Genomic DNA, 20,745 nt, shown 5'->3' on the forward strand with positions numbered 1-20,745 from the left:
GAATAGTTACAGATTGCCACAAAATTTGTAACGGTGGCTGAACTTTGAGATACAAATTGCAACCTTATATCCTTTGATTCCTGTAACAACCCTGTTTATGTATGGGGCTTTATTTATGCTTGTACAACTTAGTGCATTGATTTTAGGGGCGGAAGGCCCAAAGTATACATTTTCTTGCATATATGGTTTTAGTTAGTAGTGATGCATCACTTAATTATTCTATATTAACTATCTGACATCAATAAATGTCTCTGTACCATAGCATTGTTTTGATTGTGGTTTCTTAATTATATGTGGTGAACTCTCTTCTACCTCTGGTGGGCCACTGAGCAATTATAAGAGTGCTGAAATCCTTAACTTTATATACTTCTGTATAATTCTTTCCTCTATATCTAATAGTTTTATATTATTATTATAGGGCTTGCACCGCTGTTTTTAAAGTTTTTAAAAGTACGCCAAACAGCCATTTTTTCACATATGATATTCTAATCAATAGTGATACAAACTCTCTCCCTAAATTTAACCCATTGTTCTATATATATATAGCTTCTAGTTACCACCCTAGAAGCAGCCTTTTTGCTCAATATTTGCCTTTCACAGAGATGAACTTTCCTGAAGCATATCAGTCTGTTCCTGACTTCACAGTACAGTCCAGCACCAAAATACCAGGCAATCCCTCTCTGAACGAAAGAAACGGCAAAATCCCAGACGTACGTTTTCGGCCTAGTGTGGGCCTCATCAGTGAGGTGCAGCCATATCCCTCTAGGCACACTGAGCAACGGGTCCACGTCTGGATTCGCGCATCACACTTAGGGAGACTTCCCTAAGAGTCATAATTTGCATAAATAAAAAGAGAGAAGTGCTTAACCTGGGAACGAACAATAGCGTAATAGCTTGTTCTATGGCTAGTTACCACCCAAGAAGCAGCCTCTTTTTGTTCAACATGTGCCTTTCACAGAGAAGAACTTTCCTGTAGCATATCAGTCTGATCCTGTGTGATCGTGTGATGCGGGAATCCAGACGTGGACTTGTTGTTCAGTGTGCCCAGAGGGATATGGCTGTACCTCACTAACGAGGCTCACAATAGGCCGAAATGTACGTCTGGGGTTTTGCTGTTTCTCTCGTTCAGAGAGGGATTGCCTGGTATTTCGGGGCTGGACTGTCCTGTGAAGTCAGGATCAGACTGATAAGCTTCAGGAAATGTATTCTCTGTGAAAGGCACATGTTGAGCAAAAAGAGGCTGCTTCTTGGGTGGTAACTAGCCATAGAACAAGCTATTATGCTATTGTTCGTTCCCAGGTTGAGCGCTCTCTCTTTATATTTATGCAAATTTTGACACTTGGGGAAGTCTCCCTAAATGTGATGCAGGACTCCAGACGTGGACCCGTTGCTCAGTGTGCCTAGAGGAATATGGCTGCACCTCACTGACGAGGCCCACAATAGGCCGAAACGTACGTCTGGGGTTTTGCTGTTTCTCTCTCTCAGAGAGGGATTGCCTGGTATTTCGGGGCTGGACTGTACTGTGAATTTAGGATCAGGAAAGTTCTTCTCTGTGAAAGGCACATGTTGAGCAAAAAGAGGCTGCTTCTTGAGTGGTAACTAGCCAAAGAACAAGCTATTATGCTATTGCTCGTTCCCAGGTTGAGCGCTTCTCTCTTTTTATTTATACATAAATATTTGTTTATAAAACCATCAGATTTTATTATTATTTTTTTATGAATAAATTGATCATATTCAGTTACATAAAGAACATTGGAATATTAAATATTCAAATTTTCATGTAGTTTATGCGCATTTTACAGTATGCAATCATGTTTGCGCATATTACAAACAAACACGTTAAAGAACATTGAAATATGAAATATTCATATTTTCATGCCGGATTTGTGCTAATGAGAATATGTCATGGTATTTGTTCGAGGAAGTGGGTGTAAGGTTTTTTCAACTTTTTTTCTCTATTGACTTCTATGGGAGAATGTGAAAACACGATCATGATTTTCAAATTTTGACTTTGCGTGCTTTGGGTTAGTGCTGTAGAAAAAAAACAGTTTGCTTTCAACTTGTAATATGAGCGCAATCAAACTTCTGCAAAAATGGAAAACCTAGCAGAGTTTTTGATATAGCGAAAATGCAAAATACTGCTCCACTTTTAATCTAGCCCTTTGTTTGCTGTAGGGCAGTTAAATGGCATATTGTATTTGTACACGGTTTTATGGTTCTTTAAACGTTTAAGAGGAGCAAAGAGTTTTGTAAACTGTCTAATTTTCTTTCCTCAAGAGTTTGAAATGGCTGCAATTTTGAAAGACTCATCACACCGAGATAAGCCTTGTGAAAAGCTCATTAGGGAATCTGGCATATACTGTAATTCTAACATATTCAGCATAGGTCTAGTTGAGCAGTGGTTATAAATTCTGCAGAGAGTGGGCTGTTTATCACTCTCTATAAATCCTGCACATTTGAAACAAATTGGTTTAAGCAGCTCTTGACTGATAGAAATAACAATAGAGTAAAAAAATTCCCATTGTGCAGAAAAATAATGTTTTGTCAGGATGTTTATAGAATCTAACATTAACATTCTTCTAGTTTAGCAGAGGATGAAGGCTTCAAAGGACATAATAACACATTTCTCTAACATGCTAGAGTGTTTTATTATTGCACTGTTGATTGCAGAGGGGTTTTACACATAGTTAAAGTCAGTTCTGAAGAGACAATGCACTTCCTTTGGAGCGTAGCTGCACTTACAGGTGCAAAGTCAGCCATTATGTGTGGGGGTACTAGTGATGATTACAATGCAGGATGGAGTTTTAGAGACCGTATTTTGTCTTTTAAATCGGTACTGTGTGCTGCAGCAGACTGTCTGATCTCAGCACAGAGCACTCCTGAGATCAAAGGATTCTGTGTAAATGATAGGATAAAACGTCTAAATATCTTGTGTATACTACCCCCTCAGATTTTTTTTTTGCATTGTTTTTTTATTTATTTTAATAAACTTTTTATAGAAAATCAGATGACCATTATAGCTTACAATGCACAGAAAATAAATATACAAATATATCCATATATTTCCCCATGTCGACACAAGTTCCCATTAACTAGAACAACCACGTAGCCAAAAAAAGCAAACACAGATTATTTGCTTTCATAAACTAACTATGGCTAAAATTCTATAGATACATGCCCATGCTGGCTAACTAGTACAATTCTATAGATACATGCACATGCTGGATAACCAATAGAATTCTATAGATACATGCCTATGCTGGCAAACCTGTAGGATTCTATAGATACATGCCTAGGCTGGCTAACCAGTATTATTCTATAGATACATGCTCATGCGGGCTAACATGTAGAATTCTATATACATGCCCATGCAAGCTAACCAGTAGAATTCTATAGATACATGCCCATGCTGGCAAACCTGTAGAATTCTACAGATACATGCCTAGGCTGGCTAACCAGTATAATTCTATAGATACATGCTCATGCGGGCTAACATGTAGAATTCTATAGATACATGCCCATGCAAGCTAACCAGTAGAATTCTATAGATGCATGCCCATGCTGGCTAACAAGTAGAGTTCTATGGATACATGCCCATGCTGGCTAACTAGTAGAATTCTATAGATGCATGTCCATGCTGGCTAACCAGTAAAATTCTATAGATACATGCCCATGCTGGCTGACCAGTAGAATTCTATAGATACATGCCCCTGCTGGCTAACCAGTAGAATTCTATAGATACATGCCCATGCTGGCTAACCAGTAGAATTCTATAGATACATGCCCATGCTGGCTAACCAGTAGAATTCTATAGATACATGCCCATGCTGGCTAACCAGTAGAATTCTATAGATACCAACCTGATTAACATGTTTAAGCTAAAATACTAATGATTCTGTAAACAATTATATTTTTATTTTGAATTTTCCATCTTCTTCCTTACCAAACATTTGTTGTTTTTTATTTTTAACTCTCCAAAACTCATTACAAACAGGCCACTGACCTTTGCATAGGATAAGCACTAATAAGCAAATAACCAATATATACCTAACATACATAATGTTTTTTTTATCTATAATACATGGAAGGGGCTTGGCCAAGAATGAAGAAATTGAATGCTGTTTTGCTTTGGAAGCCACTGTGCACCTGAAATGCATCTTCACAAATTTGTGTTAGACATAAAACAATGCAGACCAACACAAACACAGATCTGTACATACTGGTCCTTTGTATTAATCATTTTTTATTTTGTTGCTATGTGTTTATGATATAAACATAACCTCAGGGAAAGTCTTGTCTGGCAAAGACAATTATATACCCTACAATACATTATTAATAGTGAGGTTTGGTCCTGCTGGAGTACTATACATAATATTTTCTTTTTTTGTTTATTAACCATTTTGTCATTAGAGAGTTTGCAAAAAAATATTGTTATATGTTTGCACAAAAGTTTAAGCTGACTAAAAAGCTTTTTAAATATATTAGAAAATGCACAAGTGATGTTCACTGATAGCAGAATACCCAACTGTTCAGCATTTTACAAGATGACCACAGCTGGGAGCCTTGTCTTGCCCCATTCATCTCCTGGTGTATATACAATAAAAAAATGAAGTGCCTTAGCTCCACCCACAAAGACTCATGAGCCACTCAGAAACATTCAAAGCCCTTCCCATAGGGCAGCCAAATCCATTGTGAAGCTCTGCTCCAGAACCACCCTCAAGACTCCTCCCCCTGACCCCCATAAAGGAGTAGAGGAATGTGACAGCGACAACTCCCACAGAACTATTGGTTGACAGTAGGGTTGCCACCTCAGCCATGTTTTCCTGGACCCTTATGAGTTACACATGCTGCAGGGTGTGCAGGGAGGAACATGTATTATGTATCTGGATTGCACTATTCATATTCCTCCCTGCACACCCTGCAGCATGTGTAACTTATAAGTGTTCTGTATTTTAAGGGACGGGTGGCAGCCCTAGTTGACAGCCCCATCCCTTCACAAGCTGAGGAATTTACATTGTTCAAAAGGTAATGATAATACATTTTAAAATACCACAATGTAAACTGAAATGACCTGATTTTAACAGCTTTTAAACTGTATGAACTTGAGTACATCTTTCTAAAATAACAAATGATAAGAGAAATTGCTTCACAGAACAGATTCAACAGAATGTAAAAACCTTGAAATTGAATCCATCTTGCTTGTGAAAAAAAAGATTTTTTTTTTTTTCTGTTATAATGTGGAACTTTTTTGACTCCACCTAAATTAAGCTTTCTCCTTCCATGTTCTGTCAGCATCATGGAAAATCCATTAAGAATGTGGTCCTCCTCCACATGATTATATTAATAATACATTGTTTGACTGGATCAATAGAAAAGTATGAAGGAAACATTGATTTGATGATAATTCAAATTCATGCAATAGAGAAATGTTATAATTGGCAATCAAATGTTTAAAATGGAGATTCTGATTGATGGGCAATCAAGTACAATGTGGAAATTCCTAATTAGAGGGCTGCATGTTTATACATGTCACAATTACAAATATAAAGATTAGAAAAAACAAACCCACTTACAAACAAAAGGGTATAGTTGAAATTATTCACCCTGACTGAAAATAAATCAATACATAATCATTCTGGTCTGCTGCTAATATTAGCCACGATAAGAAAAGCAAGATTCAAGAAGCTTTTCAAGGGGTTTGTCCCAAAGCTGCACAACAATCAAATTGTGTTAATAAAGGGGTTGAATACTATCCTGTAGTAAAACTTAAAAAAATCCCCATAGGGGCCTATTTATTAATGTGCGAGCGGACATGATACAATGTAGCTGTCATGGTACATGGTACAATGTACGCTGTCAGCATTTATCATTACACAAGCAGTTCTTATGAACTGCTTGTGCAATGTTGCCCCCTGCAGATTTGGCCAATCGGCCACTGGCAAGGAGTGTCAATCAGCCTGATCATATAGGATTGGGCGGATTGATGTCCGTGGCCTTAGAGCAGGCTGACAAGTTATGGAGCAGTGGTCTTAAGACCGCTGCTTCACAACGGCTATTTCCGGCGAGCCTGAAGGCTCGAGTGGATGATTCGGCACCATAGACTTTAATGGCTATTTTCTGTTGCAAATAATTAGTTACATATTTCTAAATGATATGTGATTGAGCAGTGTGTAAAGTGTTAGCTGTCATACTTGAAGTACATAACACACCACTGCTATCTTTAGTTCTGGACATACCTATTAATAACTTTGGAAAATTTGACGTCTCAATGTTGTGGTAGTAGACAATGGATGTTATAGCCGCGAGGAATGCCATCACAGCTGGCATGTAGAGGTGTAAATGACGAGACTTAGAAAATCTGAAAGATAAGACAATTAAAAAATTAGTGATGACCAGATCAGTCACTGCTACAAACACACATTTATTTATATACACCTAAGTAGTTATTTTATGTTCTGAATTGTTTATTCCATTCACACATCATTCTGTAATATTTATGCCGTCTGAATTCATCTACAACAGTGATTTTATGTGATGTTGTCACACAAGTCATATGTAACTTCACAGAAAGCACTAGTTTAAGATCTATAAAACACACAGCTTTACGGTCTGAGAGTACTTTTAATCTATGAAATTAATATAAACTATTTTTTACACCACTACTCCCCCACCCACCCCTTAAAATATCTCAGGATCAGGCTATTCTGAAATCTCACAGCTATGGAAATTATACATTAAAGATTAAACATTTGTCTGGAGTTGACTGTACAAATCTTTAGTCTAATAGTCTAATATTTGTGGGCTTGTCTATCTCTCCGATATTCCTCAGAAAAGTAATGACTAACAGCTAGATTATGAGTGGCGTGCTAACTGTTATAAGCAAGCGAGAAGGGGTTTATCATGGCTCTTTGCACACATCGAAAGTAGTGTGCGTATTACAGGTTGAAAGTAAATGCATTCGCTTGAGCGTAATCTAATTTAACGCACGTCAGGATAGCGCAAATTCAGATCTCTCGTTAACTGTTACACTTGACTAAAAACACATCAAAAATAAATTTAAAAGCACAGTTGCACTCATAATAACACAAGATAAAGATATGAGTTCTCAGGTGTTAGAAAAAAAATGGCATGCAAAGGGCTTTACTATATACCCGTATATGCATACATACACATGTTGGCTTTTTCCCTGCATCGGGTTAGCACTCTTGTGAAAACTTTTACTTTTAACTTGTAATACGTACACTACCAGATACATGCAAAAAACGTGTAATACACACACTACAAGATACATGCAAAAAGTTTACTTCTAGCTGAAGTTAACGCGCAAGTGGGAGCGATAAATAGCCCTAAGTGGGCACCATAACATAGGGTAAGTTTCCACTACTCTTTCCATTCCAAGATTAGCACTTCTATGTCATAGGTTAAGACAATGGGGGATATTTATCAAAGGTATGTCGGACCTGATCCGACAGTGCGGATCAGGTCCGACATACCTCACTGAATGCGGAGAGCAATACGCTCTCCATATTCAGCATTTCACCAGCAGATCTTGTGAGCTGGTGGTGCAACGCCACCCCCTGTAGACTCGCCACCAATCGGCCACCAGCAGGGGGGTGTCAATCAACCCGATCGTACTCGATCAGGTTGAATTCCGGCGATCTCTGTCCTCAAGCTCAGAGCAGGTGGACAGGGTTATGGAGCAGAGGTCTTTAGAACGCTGCTTCATAACTGCTGTTTCTGGTGAGTCTGAAGACTCGCCAGAAAAACGGGCCCTCAAGCTCCGTCCGGAGCTTAATAAATGGGCCTCAATGTGGGAAGGTATGAGACAGTTATGTGGGACAATAAAAATAATAAAAATCTATAAATAAATATACCATAATCTTAGATTTACTATACATTGACAAAACTCTTCAGATTAACACTGTAGTAAATTTGCTATAATAAAAAAACAAAACAGTGGTTCATATTTGCCTAGGCAAAGAGGAGCATATGCACATATTGCAGTGGAACTCTGTGGCATGCATCTAAGCCTGGGCAAACAAACATTTATTTTTAATTGTTTTGAGTAGACCAGCACCATGTCCAGTCCCCGCAATCTTCTTTATAATATGTCTTCCAGGTAGGTTAATGTAAACCCTGCGCAAATCACGTATGCTGTTGGCATTTAGTAATGTGCAGCAGACATGCTACGCTACTTCGTATCTCCGCTCGCACATTGATAAATATATCCCTATGAGTGGTCATTGCTGAGGGGAATAAATACTGCTCTATGTTGCTGAAATTAGGGTTTAATTATGTTCTTTATGGCTGACAAGGGATCAGTACAGCTCTATGGGCTTAATTATTATTATTATTGGTTATTTGTAAAGCGCCAACAGATTCTGCAGGCTATAAACATAGGCAGAGTACAACAAAACATTTATAGGGATCAAACAGGTAGAGGGCCCTGCCAAGAGTCGCAGTGTTGAAGTCAGCTCTTAAGAAGGTGATTTACAAACAGCTGGACTCTTAGGCTTACATGCTAAGGGGGTTCAGGGGATAGCAATGGAAGAGAGGAACTGGTATAAAGAAAGTTTAGTGTAGATTGTATGCATCCCTGAACAGTAGAGTCTTTAGGGAGCACTTGAAGCTTTAAAAGCTAGGGGAGAGTCTTGTGGAGCGAGGCAGAGAGTTCCACAAAATGGGAGCCAGTCTGGAGAAGTCCTGTAAGTGGGAGTGTAAAGAGGTAACAAGAGAGGAGGTGAGTAGGAGGTCATGAGCAGAGTGAAGGGGACGGGAGGAAGAGTATCTGGAGACAAGGTCTGAGATATAGAGGAAAGCAGTGCAGTTGAGGGCTTTGTATGTGAGAGTAAGAATTTTGTGTTTAATCCTAGAGGCAAGAGAAAGCCAATGAAGGGATTGGCAGAAAGGTCCAGCAGATGAAGAGCAAAGTGTAAGAAAGATCAACCTGGCAGACATATTCATTATGGATTGTAAATGAGCTAGGCGGCAGCTGGTTAGACCAGAGAGGAAAAAGTTGCAGTAATCGAAAAAGGAAAGAATGAGAGAGTGGATTAAAATCTTAGTTGTGTCTTGTGTAAGGAAATATCTAATTTTAGAGATGTTTTTAAGGTGGAAGTGGCAGGATTTAGCCAAGGACTAAATGTTAAGAGTGAAAGAAAGATATGAGTCAAATGTGACCCCAAGACATCGGACATGCAGGTTAGGGGTAATGATGGAGTTCTCGACAGTTATAGAGAGATTGGGGGTGACGATTTTGGAAGAAGGGGGGGAAAACGAGGAGCTCAGTTTTGGAGAGATTTAGGTAGCGAGAGGATATCCAGGAAGAGATCTGAGAAAGACAGTTAGTGACACAGGTTAGCAAAGCAGGAGATAGGTCTGGTGCAGAGAAGTAGATTTGGGTGTCGTCAGCATACAAATGATATTGGAACCCGTGGAATTTTATTAGGGAACCTAATAATGACGTGTCAATTGAAAAGAGAAGGGGACCAAGATCAGAGCCTTGCTGTACCCCGACAGAAAGTGGCGACAGGGCAGAGGAGGCCCCAGAGAAGGCTACACTAAAGGTACGACTTGACAGGTAGGATGAGAACTACGAAAGGGCTGTGTCACAAATGCCAAAGGATTGGAGGGTTTGAAGCAAAAGAGTGTGGTCAACAGCATCAAAGGCTGTGGACAGATCAAGGAGGATAAGCAGAGAGAAGTGGCCTTTGGATTTTGCTGTAAGTAGGTTGTTGGTAACCTTAACGATTGCTGTCTCTGTGGAGTGATGGGGCCAAAATCCAGATTGCAGTGGGTGGAGGAAGGGAGTTTAATGTAAGAAAATGGGACAGACATGCATATATTAGCTTTTCGAAAAGCTTTGAGGGAGTAGGGAAATAGAGCGATAGTTGTATGGGAAGGTTGGATGAAGAGAAGGTTTTTTAAGAATAGGTGTGACCAGTGCATGTTTCAGAGATGAGGGAAATATACCAGTGCTGAGCGAGAGGTTGAAAACGTGTGTGAGTATAGGGGTAAGGGTAGAAGAGAGTTGCTATGAGGGGATCGGGTCAAGGGGACAGGTAGTTAGGTGAGAGTGCAGTATAAGTGCAGAAACTTCTTCCTCAGTAACAAGGGAGAAAGAGCTAAGTTTATGGCTATGTGGGTTGTGGTTGATTGTGAGCGTTTGAGGGGGGGGGAGAGAATGGAATTATGTTGAGAGCTGATTTTGTTTCTGATGGAGTCGATTTAGTTATTGAAGTGGCAGGCGAAGTCCTGAGCTTACAGAGAAGTAGTATTAGGAGGTGGGGTGGGTGGAGAAGAGTATTGAAAGTGGAGAACAGACATTTGGGGTTTAAAGAAAGAGTAGAGATAAGAGTAGAGAAGTAATGTTGGTTATAGAGATTAAGGGCAGAATAGTAGGAGTTCAAGATGAATTTGTAATGAAGGAAATCAGCTCAACTCCGGAATTCTTTCCAGTGCCGCTCAGCAGTACGGGAAAATCTGCGTAGGTACTGTGTCAGAGGAGTATGCCAGGGCTGAGGATGAGTGTTTGATTTCCGAGCTATGGTAAGATGGGCCAGATTTTCAAGGACGGATGCAAGGGTGCAATTATGGTGGCAGATAGCTTGGTCAGGGAAAGAAAAGTAGGAGATGGATGAGAGGAGAGGTTTGAGGGAATTAGCAAGCTGTTGCTGATCTAATGACATAATGCTTCTGTGAAGTTTGGTGTGAGGAGTAGAAGGAGGGAGAGTTGTAGGGAGGGATGATATGTTGCAAGTGAGGAGATGGTGGTCAGAAAGAGGAAAAGGGGAGTTTGTGAAATTTTAAATAGTGCATCGATAGCTAAAAATCAGGTCAAGGGAGTGACCATCTTTGTTAGTGGGAGAGTCAGTCCATTGTGACAAACCGAAAGAGAAAGTGAGTTGCAGAAGTTGTTTTGCAGAGGAGTCAGTGGGATTGTCAAGAGGGATGTTGAAGTCGCCAAGAATGAGGGCAGGGGTGTCTGAGGAAAGGAAATAAGTTAGCCAGGCAGCTATAATTATATTATATTAAGCTTAATTATATTAATGTTAATATAATACTATCTTGTATGCTACTGATGATAATTTAATGATATTCTGCATCTAACTTGTAAGGAGTTAATGCTGCTCTATAAGTGGCTCACATAGAGTTAAAACTGCTCTATGTATGGCTGACAAATGCTCTGTATATGACTAGCACAGAGTAAATGCTCTACTATATGTGGATGACAAAGAGTTAATTCTGCTCAATATATGGCTGAGAAGGAGTTAATGCTGTTTTGTATGTGCCTGACAATTAGTTAACGCTGCTCTATAAGGTTTACATGGATGTAGCGATGCTGCATATATTCTGGTGACAGTATAAACCTCGAGAATGTGAATACAGCACAGTATTACTGTTTATGCTGCACATCTAAAATCATTATTCAATTGAATTCAACAGGCTGCAGATTAATCTCTGATGTTCTTAGTATGTACTATCTTATGCCACAGTTTTACCCCCCTCCAAATTGCATTGTCTGTTTACTTAACATCTCACCCTGACCAGACCAGAATCTAACTTTCCAATTGGCCTTTCCAATTGTCTTTGATTAGCAATCAACTAAATTTAGTGGACTCAGCTGACTGCCCTGCCTGCATATATTTCACACTAGTTTGGGCTGTGCATTGCTACAACAACATATGTTCACATTTTCAAAGTGAACATTTTATAAGTGAGGCATTAACAATAGAATTATGCAAGAATTGAACAAGGATTGGGCAAGGGGCAAGACACAAGGCAACTACTTCTGTAAACTTATGTTTCATATACCTTCTTGTTTTCTTATGCAATTGGTACTGTAATTCTATGTCTTATGTGCTTAACTGGTTCCCACTTTTGTAAAAGTGCTCAATATATTCATAATCATGTTTGCTACCTCTTGTCTCTATAACAAACTACATTATTCAATTACTCCTCCCTCTCCACCTGCACTGTTCATTAACCCATCTCTCTTAAAGGGACACTGAAGCCAAAATGTTTCTTTCGTGATTCAGATAGAGCATGAAAATTTAAGCAACTTTCTAATTTACTCCTATTATCAAATTGTCTTCATTCTCTTGGTATCTTTATTTGAAATGCCAGCCTATTTTTGGTGAACAACCTGGGTTGTCCTTGCTGATTGGTGGATAAATTCATCATCTAATAAAAAAGTGCTGTCCGTTGTTCTGAACCCTGAAAAAAGCTTAGATGCCTTCTTTTATAAATAAAGATAGCAAGAGAATGAAGAAAATTGGTAATAGGAGTACATTAGAAAGTTGCTTAAAATTGCATGCTCTATCTGAATCATGAAAGAAAAAATTTGGGTTCAGTGTCCCTTTAAACTCACCTTACTTTTGTACTCATGAACTTTACCTATTCCTAAACACTCTCTCTCCCCCCTGCAGCTCGTCTCAAAAACAGTCTCACTACTGCAAATCCGTATCTCATATCATGTCACTCTCCCTCTTGCTTTTTCTTACTGCTGGGGACATCTCCCCTAATCCTGGTCCCCAACCACTGCCTAGCTGTGCACATCCATGTGTACCGTCCCATAGACTCTGAATACAAAACTCTGCAAACCTTACTCACATTCCTCTTGCATCAAAAGCCACTACCCCTTTCACTTGCGCACTCTGGAACTCTTGCTCTGTTTGCAACAAGCTCACTTCTATACATGACCTCTTCATCTCCCGCTCCCTCAACCTTCTGGCCCTAACAGAAACCTGGCTCTCTCCCCTAGACACAGCATCCACTGCTGCTCTGTCACATGGGGGTCTCCACTTCAGCCACACTCCTAGGTCTGGTAATAGATAAGGAGGTGGTGTAGGTATTTTACTTTTCTCTCGCTGCACCTTTCAACTAATACATCCCATCTCTTCACTCACATTTCCCTCATTTGAAACCCACATGATTCGCTTATTCTCCCCTCTCTCTGTACGTGTTGCAGTCTTATACTGACCCCCTAGCTCCTCAACTCAATTTCTAGATCACTTGGCTGCCTGGCTACCTTATTTCCTTTCCTCAGACACCCCTGCCCTCATTCTTGGTGACTTCAACATCCCTCTTGACAATCCCACTGCCTCATCTGCAAAACAACTTCTGCAACTCACTTCCTCTTTCGGTCTGTCGCAATGGACTGATTCTCCCACTCACAAAGCTGGTCACTCTCTTGACCTGATCTTTAGCTATTGAGGCACTCTCTCAAACTTCACAAACTCCCCCTTTCCTCTTTCTGACCACCATCTCCTCACTTGCAACATATCATCCCTCCCTACAACTCTCCCTCCTTCTACTCCTCACACCAAACTTCACAGAAGCATTATGTCATTAGATCAGCAACAGCTTGCTAATTCCATCAAACCTCTCCTCTCATCCTTCTCCTCCTTTTCCTGCCCTGAACAATCTATCTGCCACTATAATTCCACCCTTATATTTGTCCTTGATAATCTCACCCCTCTTACCATAGCTCGGAAATTACACACTCATCCTCAGCCTTGGCATACTCCTCTGACACGGTACCTACGCAGATGTTCCCGTACTGCTGAGCGGCACTGGAAAAAATTCCAGAGTTCAGCTGATTTTCTTCATTACAAATTCATCTTGAACTCCTACTATTCTGCCCTTAATCTCCATAAGCAACACTTCTTCTTTACTCTTATCTCTAATCTTTCTTCAAACCCAAAACGTCCACTTTCAATACTCTCCTAAGCCCTCCCCCACCTCCTAATACAACTTCTCTGTCAGCTCAAGACTTTGCCAGCCACTTCAATAACAAAATCGACTACATCAGAAATTAAATCAGCTCTCAACATAATTCCATTTTCTCCCCCCTCCCTCAAAGGCTCTCAATCAACAACAACCCACATAACCTTAAACTTAGCTCATTTTCCCCTGTTACTTAGGAAGAAGTTTCGGCACTTATACTTCGCTCTCATCTCACTACCTGTCGCCTTGACCCTATCCCTTCACAGCTACTCCCCTCCCTCTCTGCTACCCTTACCCCTATACTATCACACATTTTCAACCTCTCCCTCAGCACCGTTATATTTCCCTCATCACTGAAACATGCACTGGTCACACCTATCCTCAAAAACCTTCCCTTGATCCTACCTCCCCATCCAACTAACGCCCTATTTCCCTCCTCCTTCTTGCCTCAAAGCTTCTTGAAAAACTAGTATATGCACGCCTATCCCATTTCCTTACATTAAACTCCTTTATTGACCCAATGCAATCTGGGTTACGTCCCCATCACTCCACAGAGACAGCTATTGTTAAGGTTACTAATGACCTACTTACAGCAAAATCAAAATGCCACTTCTCTCTGCTTATCCTCCTTGATCTTTCCGCAGTCTTTGACACTGTTGACCACCCTCTTTTGCTCCAAACCCTCCAATCCTTCGGCATCTGTGACACAGCCCATTCGTGACTCTCTTCCTACCTGTCAAACCGTACCTTTAGTGTAGCCTTCTCTGGGGCCTCCTCTGCCCCGTCACCACTTTCTGCCGGAGTACCACAAGGCTCTGTCCTCGGTCCCCTTCTCTTCTCAATCTACATGTCATCAATAGGTTCCCTAATAAAGTCCCATGGTTTCCAATATCATTTGTATGCTGACGACACCCAAATCTACTTCTCTGCACCAGACCTATCTCCTTCCTAGCTAACCCGTGTCACTAACTGTCTTTCTCACATCTCTTCCTGGATGTTCTCTCACTACCTCAAGCTAAATCTCTCCAAAACTGAGCTCCTCATTTTCCCCCCTTCTTCCAAAATCTCCACCCCTAATCTTTCTATAACTGTTGACAACTCTATCATTACCCCTACCCCGCATGCACGATGTCTTGGGGTCACATTTGACTCAGATCTTTCTTTCACTCCTCACATTCAGTCCGTGGCTAAAGCCTGCTGCTTCCACCTTAAAAACATCTCTAAAATTAGACACTTCCTTACACAAGACACAACTAAGATTTTAATTCACTCTGTCATTCTTTCCCGCCTTGATTACTGCAACTCTGTCCTCTCTGGTCTCCCCACCTGCCGTCTAGCTCCTTTACAATCCATAATGAATGCCTCTGCCAGACTCATCTTCCTTACACGTCGCTCTTCATCTGCTGCACCTCTCTGCCAATCCCTTCACTGGCTTCCTCTTGCCTCTAGGAACAAACAAAAAATTCTCACTCTGGCATACAAAGCCCTCAACTGCACTGCTCCCCCCTATATCTCAGATCTTGTCTCCAGATACTCTCCCTCCCGTCCCCTTCGCTCTGTTCATGACCTCCTCCTCTCCTCCTCTCTGGTTACCTCATTGCACTCCCATTTACAGGACTTCTCCAGACTGGCTCCCATCTTGTGGAACTCTCTGCCTCGCTCCACAAGACTCTCCCCTAGTTTTGAAAGCTTCAAGTGCTCCCTAAAGACTCTACTGTTCAGGGATGCATACAACCTATACTAATCTTACTTTATACCAGGTCCACTCCTCCATTCATATCCCCTGAACCTCCTTAGCATGTAAGCCTAAGAGTCCAGCTGTTTGTAGATCACCTTCTTAAGAGCTGACTACAACAGTGCAACTCTTGGCTGGTCTACCCATTTGATCCCTATAATTGTTTTGTTGTACTCCCCCTTTGTTTATAGCACTGCAGAATATGTTGGCGCTCTACAAATAACTCATAATAATAATACCTTCCTGACAAGTTTCCATATGTAAACCCCCCCTTGTCATACCCTTTGCTTTTTTCTATACTAGTCCTGATATTGCAGTTATATATTTGTGCAGTCTGTATGTGTCCCCATCTCAGAGCCTGCTTGGTACTGTCTTTCTGACAGCCTATAGCTCATTTTCACAAACACCTATAATTTATTGAACTATAAATATATGCGGTTTTAATGTTTGGAATTTCAAATAAGGCAGAAAACTGTGCTGAACTTACTTCAGGTCGGAAATCAGGCTAAATGTTTGTTCTAGTGTCGTTTTGACTTTCTATAACTTTCAACTGATAATACCAGTGCAAATTATTGTGATAACCATTGAAAGCAATGGTTATAATAGAGTGTAGTTGGCAGCACTATCTTTTCTCTTCTTAATGCACTTTACCATGGACTTAGAATATTAAAGTTGCACGTTAATGGTAGCGCAGTCAAGCAAAATTGGGTAGCAAGTTAGCCCTAGTTATTCTAGCATTGCACTTTGCATTCCTTATTCTTTTGAGTACATAGAAAGACAACCGATTGTCATTCAAATGAGGGTTTTTTATAACATTTCTGTGTTGAACGGATAATAAAGTTCTCTTAAAAATCATCAAAAACCCCTACAGAGAAAACAGTACTTTAAGGGCTACTGCAAGTTATTGCCATTTTATGATGTTTACCTGCACCTTACAGGGGCACCAGACCATTATATGAAGTAGCAACTCTCCTCTTTCAAATGAGAAGTCTTGTGTCCCTGTAAGTGGGCTGGGGGGGCTGAGATGTAAGCTTTCTGAATCTTCCCCTAGCCCATAGCTTCAGCTACAAGGACATTTCTGCTGCTGCAGGGACTTCCCTTTTCCCTATGACATCATCATGCATGTAAGTGGTGTGTCATGGGTAATGTTAGTGGTGTATCATGGGTAGTCTCCAATACAGCCAGCAATTATTGTTATTATTATCAGTTATTTGTAGAGTGCCAACAGGTTCCGCTAATTGGCGAACAAGACTTCAAACTCCTTTCCTAACTGCAGTGCTGGGGTCCCCCCGATTAAAATTTAAAATTAGAATACTCTAGAGGTAAGAGCGAGGTACCATCATTAAATAAGGTGTTGCATGCCCATATAATGCTCAAGTCATAATAGGTTAACCACTCCTCTGGGAAACCAGCATTTTGTGTAAGTTTAAAATATATATAATATTTGCATTATATTTTTTAAACCTACTCCCCATTTTTTAATTTAAACTGGCTCATGGCTGAAAAATGTTTGTGATTGTGTGTGGGGCTAGTCAGCAGAGCTCCTGGTGCCTAGAGCAGTGCAAAAATGAAATATACCACTGGAACCCTCTTTCATTATACTTTGCATTTGTTTTGAGCTCTATGTGAAATTAGTGTTTACAACAATGTATAACAATGTATACAACAATGTATAAATGTGTAACAAACACAATTCTATCACTGATGCCCTAAACTGATCATGAGCCAGTAGAATGGATCTAGTTAACAAAAGAAACAAAACAAAAAAACTAATTTGATCATAAAAGTAAATTAGAACATTGTGCAGGTTTTCTCTACACTCTGTTTGAAACATGACATTTTAATTTTACTACTATATCACCTTGAAACCTGGCACTGGATTTGTAAAATAAAATGTTAAAAATTAATATGGTACCAGTGTTAATTTCGTCGACTAAAACTAGACTAAAATGAGCATAAAACTATAGAAATTCTGACGACTAAAACTAAAATGGCATTTTAGTCAAAGACTATGAGGCCTCCTATCTATCAAGCCGTCAACTTTCTTGCATTCAACGGCACCAATACACTCGCCTAACATCACCGCCGCGGACCTGAATACGATCTCCATATTGATTAAAAAAGCTGGCAAAAAGCCATGCACCAAGTACGGGGCGATGAGCAGCGGAATGTTGTTAACTAGCAGTCATCGATCTCGCTGCTATTCAGCTTTTTACCAACTTTATTTATACACTGTCACTAAACACCGCCACTATACTAAAATGTTTAACCCCCTATCCTGCTGCTCCTGGACCCCACCGCATTTTTAATAAAGTTATTAACCCCTATCCCGCCGCTCCTGGACCCCACAGCAACTAAATAAAAGTATTAACCTCTGATTGGAACAGCCAATAGGATGAGAGCTACTCAAATCCTATTGACTGATTGGAACAGCCAATAGGATTTTAGTTGCTCAAATCCTATTGACTGATTTGAACCTTTCAACCAATAGGAATGCAAGGGACACCATCTTGGATGACGTCACTTGCATTCAATATCCAGTTTACGGTGGAGATCGTATTGAAGAGGAGCTCCTCGCTGGATGTCTTCAGGATGGACCCGCTCCGGATGTCTTCAGGATGGACCCGCTCCTCGCCGAATGGATGAAGATAGAAGAGGCCACAAGGATGAAGACGTCGCCGGCTGGATGGATCCTTCAAACGAAACTTCAAGAACTGTAAGTGGATCATCGGGGGTTAGTGTTAGGTTTATTTAAGTTTTTTTTGGGTGGGTTTTATTTCTAGAGTAGGTTCTGGGCAGAAAAAGAGCTAAATGCCATTTTAAGGGCAATGCCCATACAAATGCCCTTTTCAGGGTAATGGGGCGCTTAGGTTTCTTAGATAGGGTTTTTATTTGGGGGGGAGGTTGGTTGTGTGGGTGGTGGGTTTTACTGTTGGGGGAGTTTGTATTTTTTTTTACAGGTAAAAGAGCTGATTTCTTTGGGGCAATGCTCAGCAGGCCTTTTTAAAGGCCATTGGTAGTTTATTGTAGGCTAGGGTTTTTTTTTTTTATTTTGAGGGGGGCTCTTTTATTTTGATAGGGCTATTAGATTACGTGTAATTCTTTTTTATTTTTGATACTGTGGTTTATTTTTTGTAATTTAGTGTTTTTAATTTTTTGTAACTTAGTTTTTGTTTTTTTGTAATTTAGTAATATTTTAATTGTAGATTTAAATAATTTGAGTAGGGTTAGGTTTTTAAACATGTAATATAGTAAATTTAATTGGTAGTTTAATGTAATTTTAGTATAATAGTTAGGCTAGGTTAATTAATAGTTTAATATAGTTTAATTTAATTGTAGGATAATAGTTAGGGTAGGTTAATTAATAGTTTAATATAGTTTAATTTAATTCTAAAGGTAAGTTTAAATTTATTATAAGATAGGGATGTTGCAATTTTAATTTAAAGTTAGCGGGTTGTTAGGTTAAGGGGTTAATAGCTTATTTTTTTTTTATTTTTCTTAAGGTTAAAAGTTCAATTTATTGAATAATTGCATTAAAAGTGAAAAAGGCACAGCTGGCAGACACCACAGATATCAAAGAAAGCTGATTTTTATAAGTGTGAGGGAAGACCATGTAAATGTTGTGATTATGCTGTGGTTGGAGATAATTTCACCTCTACTAACAGAGGACCATCTTACAGCATCAGAGACCGAATTAACTGCAATTCCACATTTGTTATTTATCTCATCACTTATATGTTCTGCAAGTTTCAGTATGTAGGTCTTACCTCTAGGTTTCTTTTTTTTTTTTTTTTTTAAATATTTTTATTGAGGCTGAAAAATATAAGTACTACAAAGTTGTTGCATATACAATTAGTATAAAACAGATGTTAATAATCAACAAAGTCCTTGTGATACAAAACATTGCGGGATATTCACACTATAGTACTACACATGCAGCAAAGTAAAATTAAATCAACCTCAGATTTTCTTAACATTAGCAAATGAATATCACATATACCCAACATTGATTTTGAAAGAATAACTTGGACTATTGGATGGTGTTAGTCAGGCATGCTAAGTTAAATAGGATGGGTATGGGTAACAACATAAGATTATATGAAGATATGTATATACTAGGCAATCTTGTAAAACACATAGGGGAAACTGAATTAAATAGAATGGTAGGCTACAAGATTTGCTTATGAAGAAGGTAGATAGGATGCGGTATAAACAAGAGAAACCGCGCATTTAACCCTCCTGGCAAAGGAGGTTTATTATGTAAGATGTGTGTGGGGGGGGGGGAGGGTAGGAGGTGGTGAGCTAAATATGGTAGGAAGATAAAGTCCTAAGTCATCCTCTAGGAATGTCAAATATTTATATATGCGAGGGATTATAGTTGGGACAATTACTGGAGTATGAGCGCTCTCCTGCAACTTTTTAACATGCCGGCCTAGGTTCAGCTTGTCAAGGTAGATTAAACTAAGTAAGGCATTGCAAACAGCCAACCATACATACTCCAACCTCTAGAAGTGCGGTATAGATAAAGTAGTGTTCTATGCTCTAAATCTGAGTATGTGATAGTCATAGTTCTGGCTAATAAATGAGCAGGGTGAGCAGAATACAAGTAACAACCTTCAGCATAACAAGTCTTCAATTGGTGCTAAAGGGTAGGGTATTAGGCAGATCATGTAAATTTAAAACAGAATAGTGATAAGCAGATGCGAGAATAATAAATTAAACCATTGAATGTCTCCTCCTTAAGAACAGGAATGCTCTATCTCCCAGACGTGGGCCCACCATCCAGGAGCAGTAATATCATAAATGTTTAGTACCAAGGGGGGGGGAGATTATGTCAACCTAGTTTTTGATATAGCTTGGGTTTAACAAGTCTTCAATTGGTGCTAAAGGGTAGGGTATTAGGCAGATTATGTAAATTTAAAACAGAATAGTGATAAGCAGATGCGAGAATAATAAATTAAACCATTGAATATCTCCTCCTTAAGAACAGGAATGCTCTATCTCCCGGACGTGGGCCCACCATCCAGGAGCAGTAATATCATAAATGTTTAGTACCAAGGGGGGGGGGATTATGTCAACCTAGATTTTGATATAGCTTGGGTTTAATATGTGCATATGACACCCTAACTTAAATGCCTAAGGTTGTGAGGTGGGGGCAACGTCAGAACAAGTACCAACCCTCAGAGCTGTGTGATGAAACTAACAATGTTTTATAAAGTTAAACTCCGGTTGTGGAACCCAGAAACTTGTGGCTATAATAAATGAACACAGCGTTAAGTTTA

General features: G+C 39.7%; 1 protein-coding gene across 5 annotated transcripts in view; it reads right to left on the bottom strand.

Moving 5' to 3' along the window:
* ABCC8 (ATP binding cassette subfamily C member 8) overlaps window positions 1-20,745 on the bottom strand; it is a 594,664-nt gene that overhangs the window by 510,244 nt on the left and 63,675 nt on the right. For all 5 annotated transcript variants that reach the window (XM_053720647.1, XM_053720648.1, XM_053720646.1 and 2 more), the window contains exon 3: window positions 6,237-6,358. In XM_053720647.1, the coding sequence (XP_053576622.1) occupies window positions 6,237-6,358 (122 nt within the window). The remainder of the gene's footprint in view (window positions 1-6,236; window positions 6,359-20,745) is intronic.

The sequence above is a fragment of the Bombina bombina genome, chromosome 7 (genome assembly GCF_027579735.1).
Source record: "Bombina bombina isolate aBomBom1 chromosome 7, aBomBom1.pri, whole genome shotgun sequence".
Taxonomy (NCBI): Eukaryota; Metazoa; Chordata; class Amphibia; order Anura; family Bombinatoridae; genus Bombina; species Bombina bombina.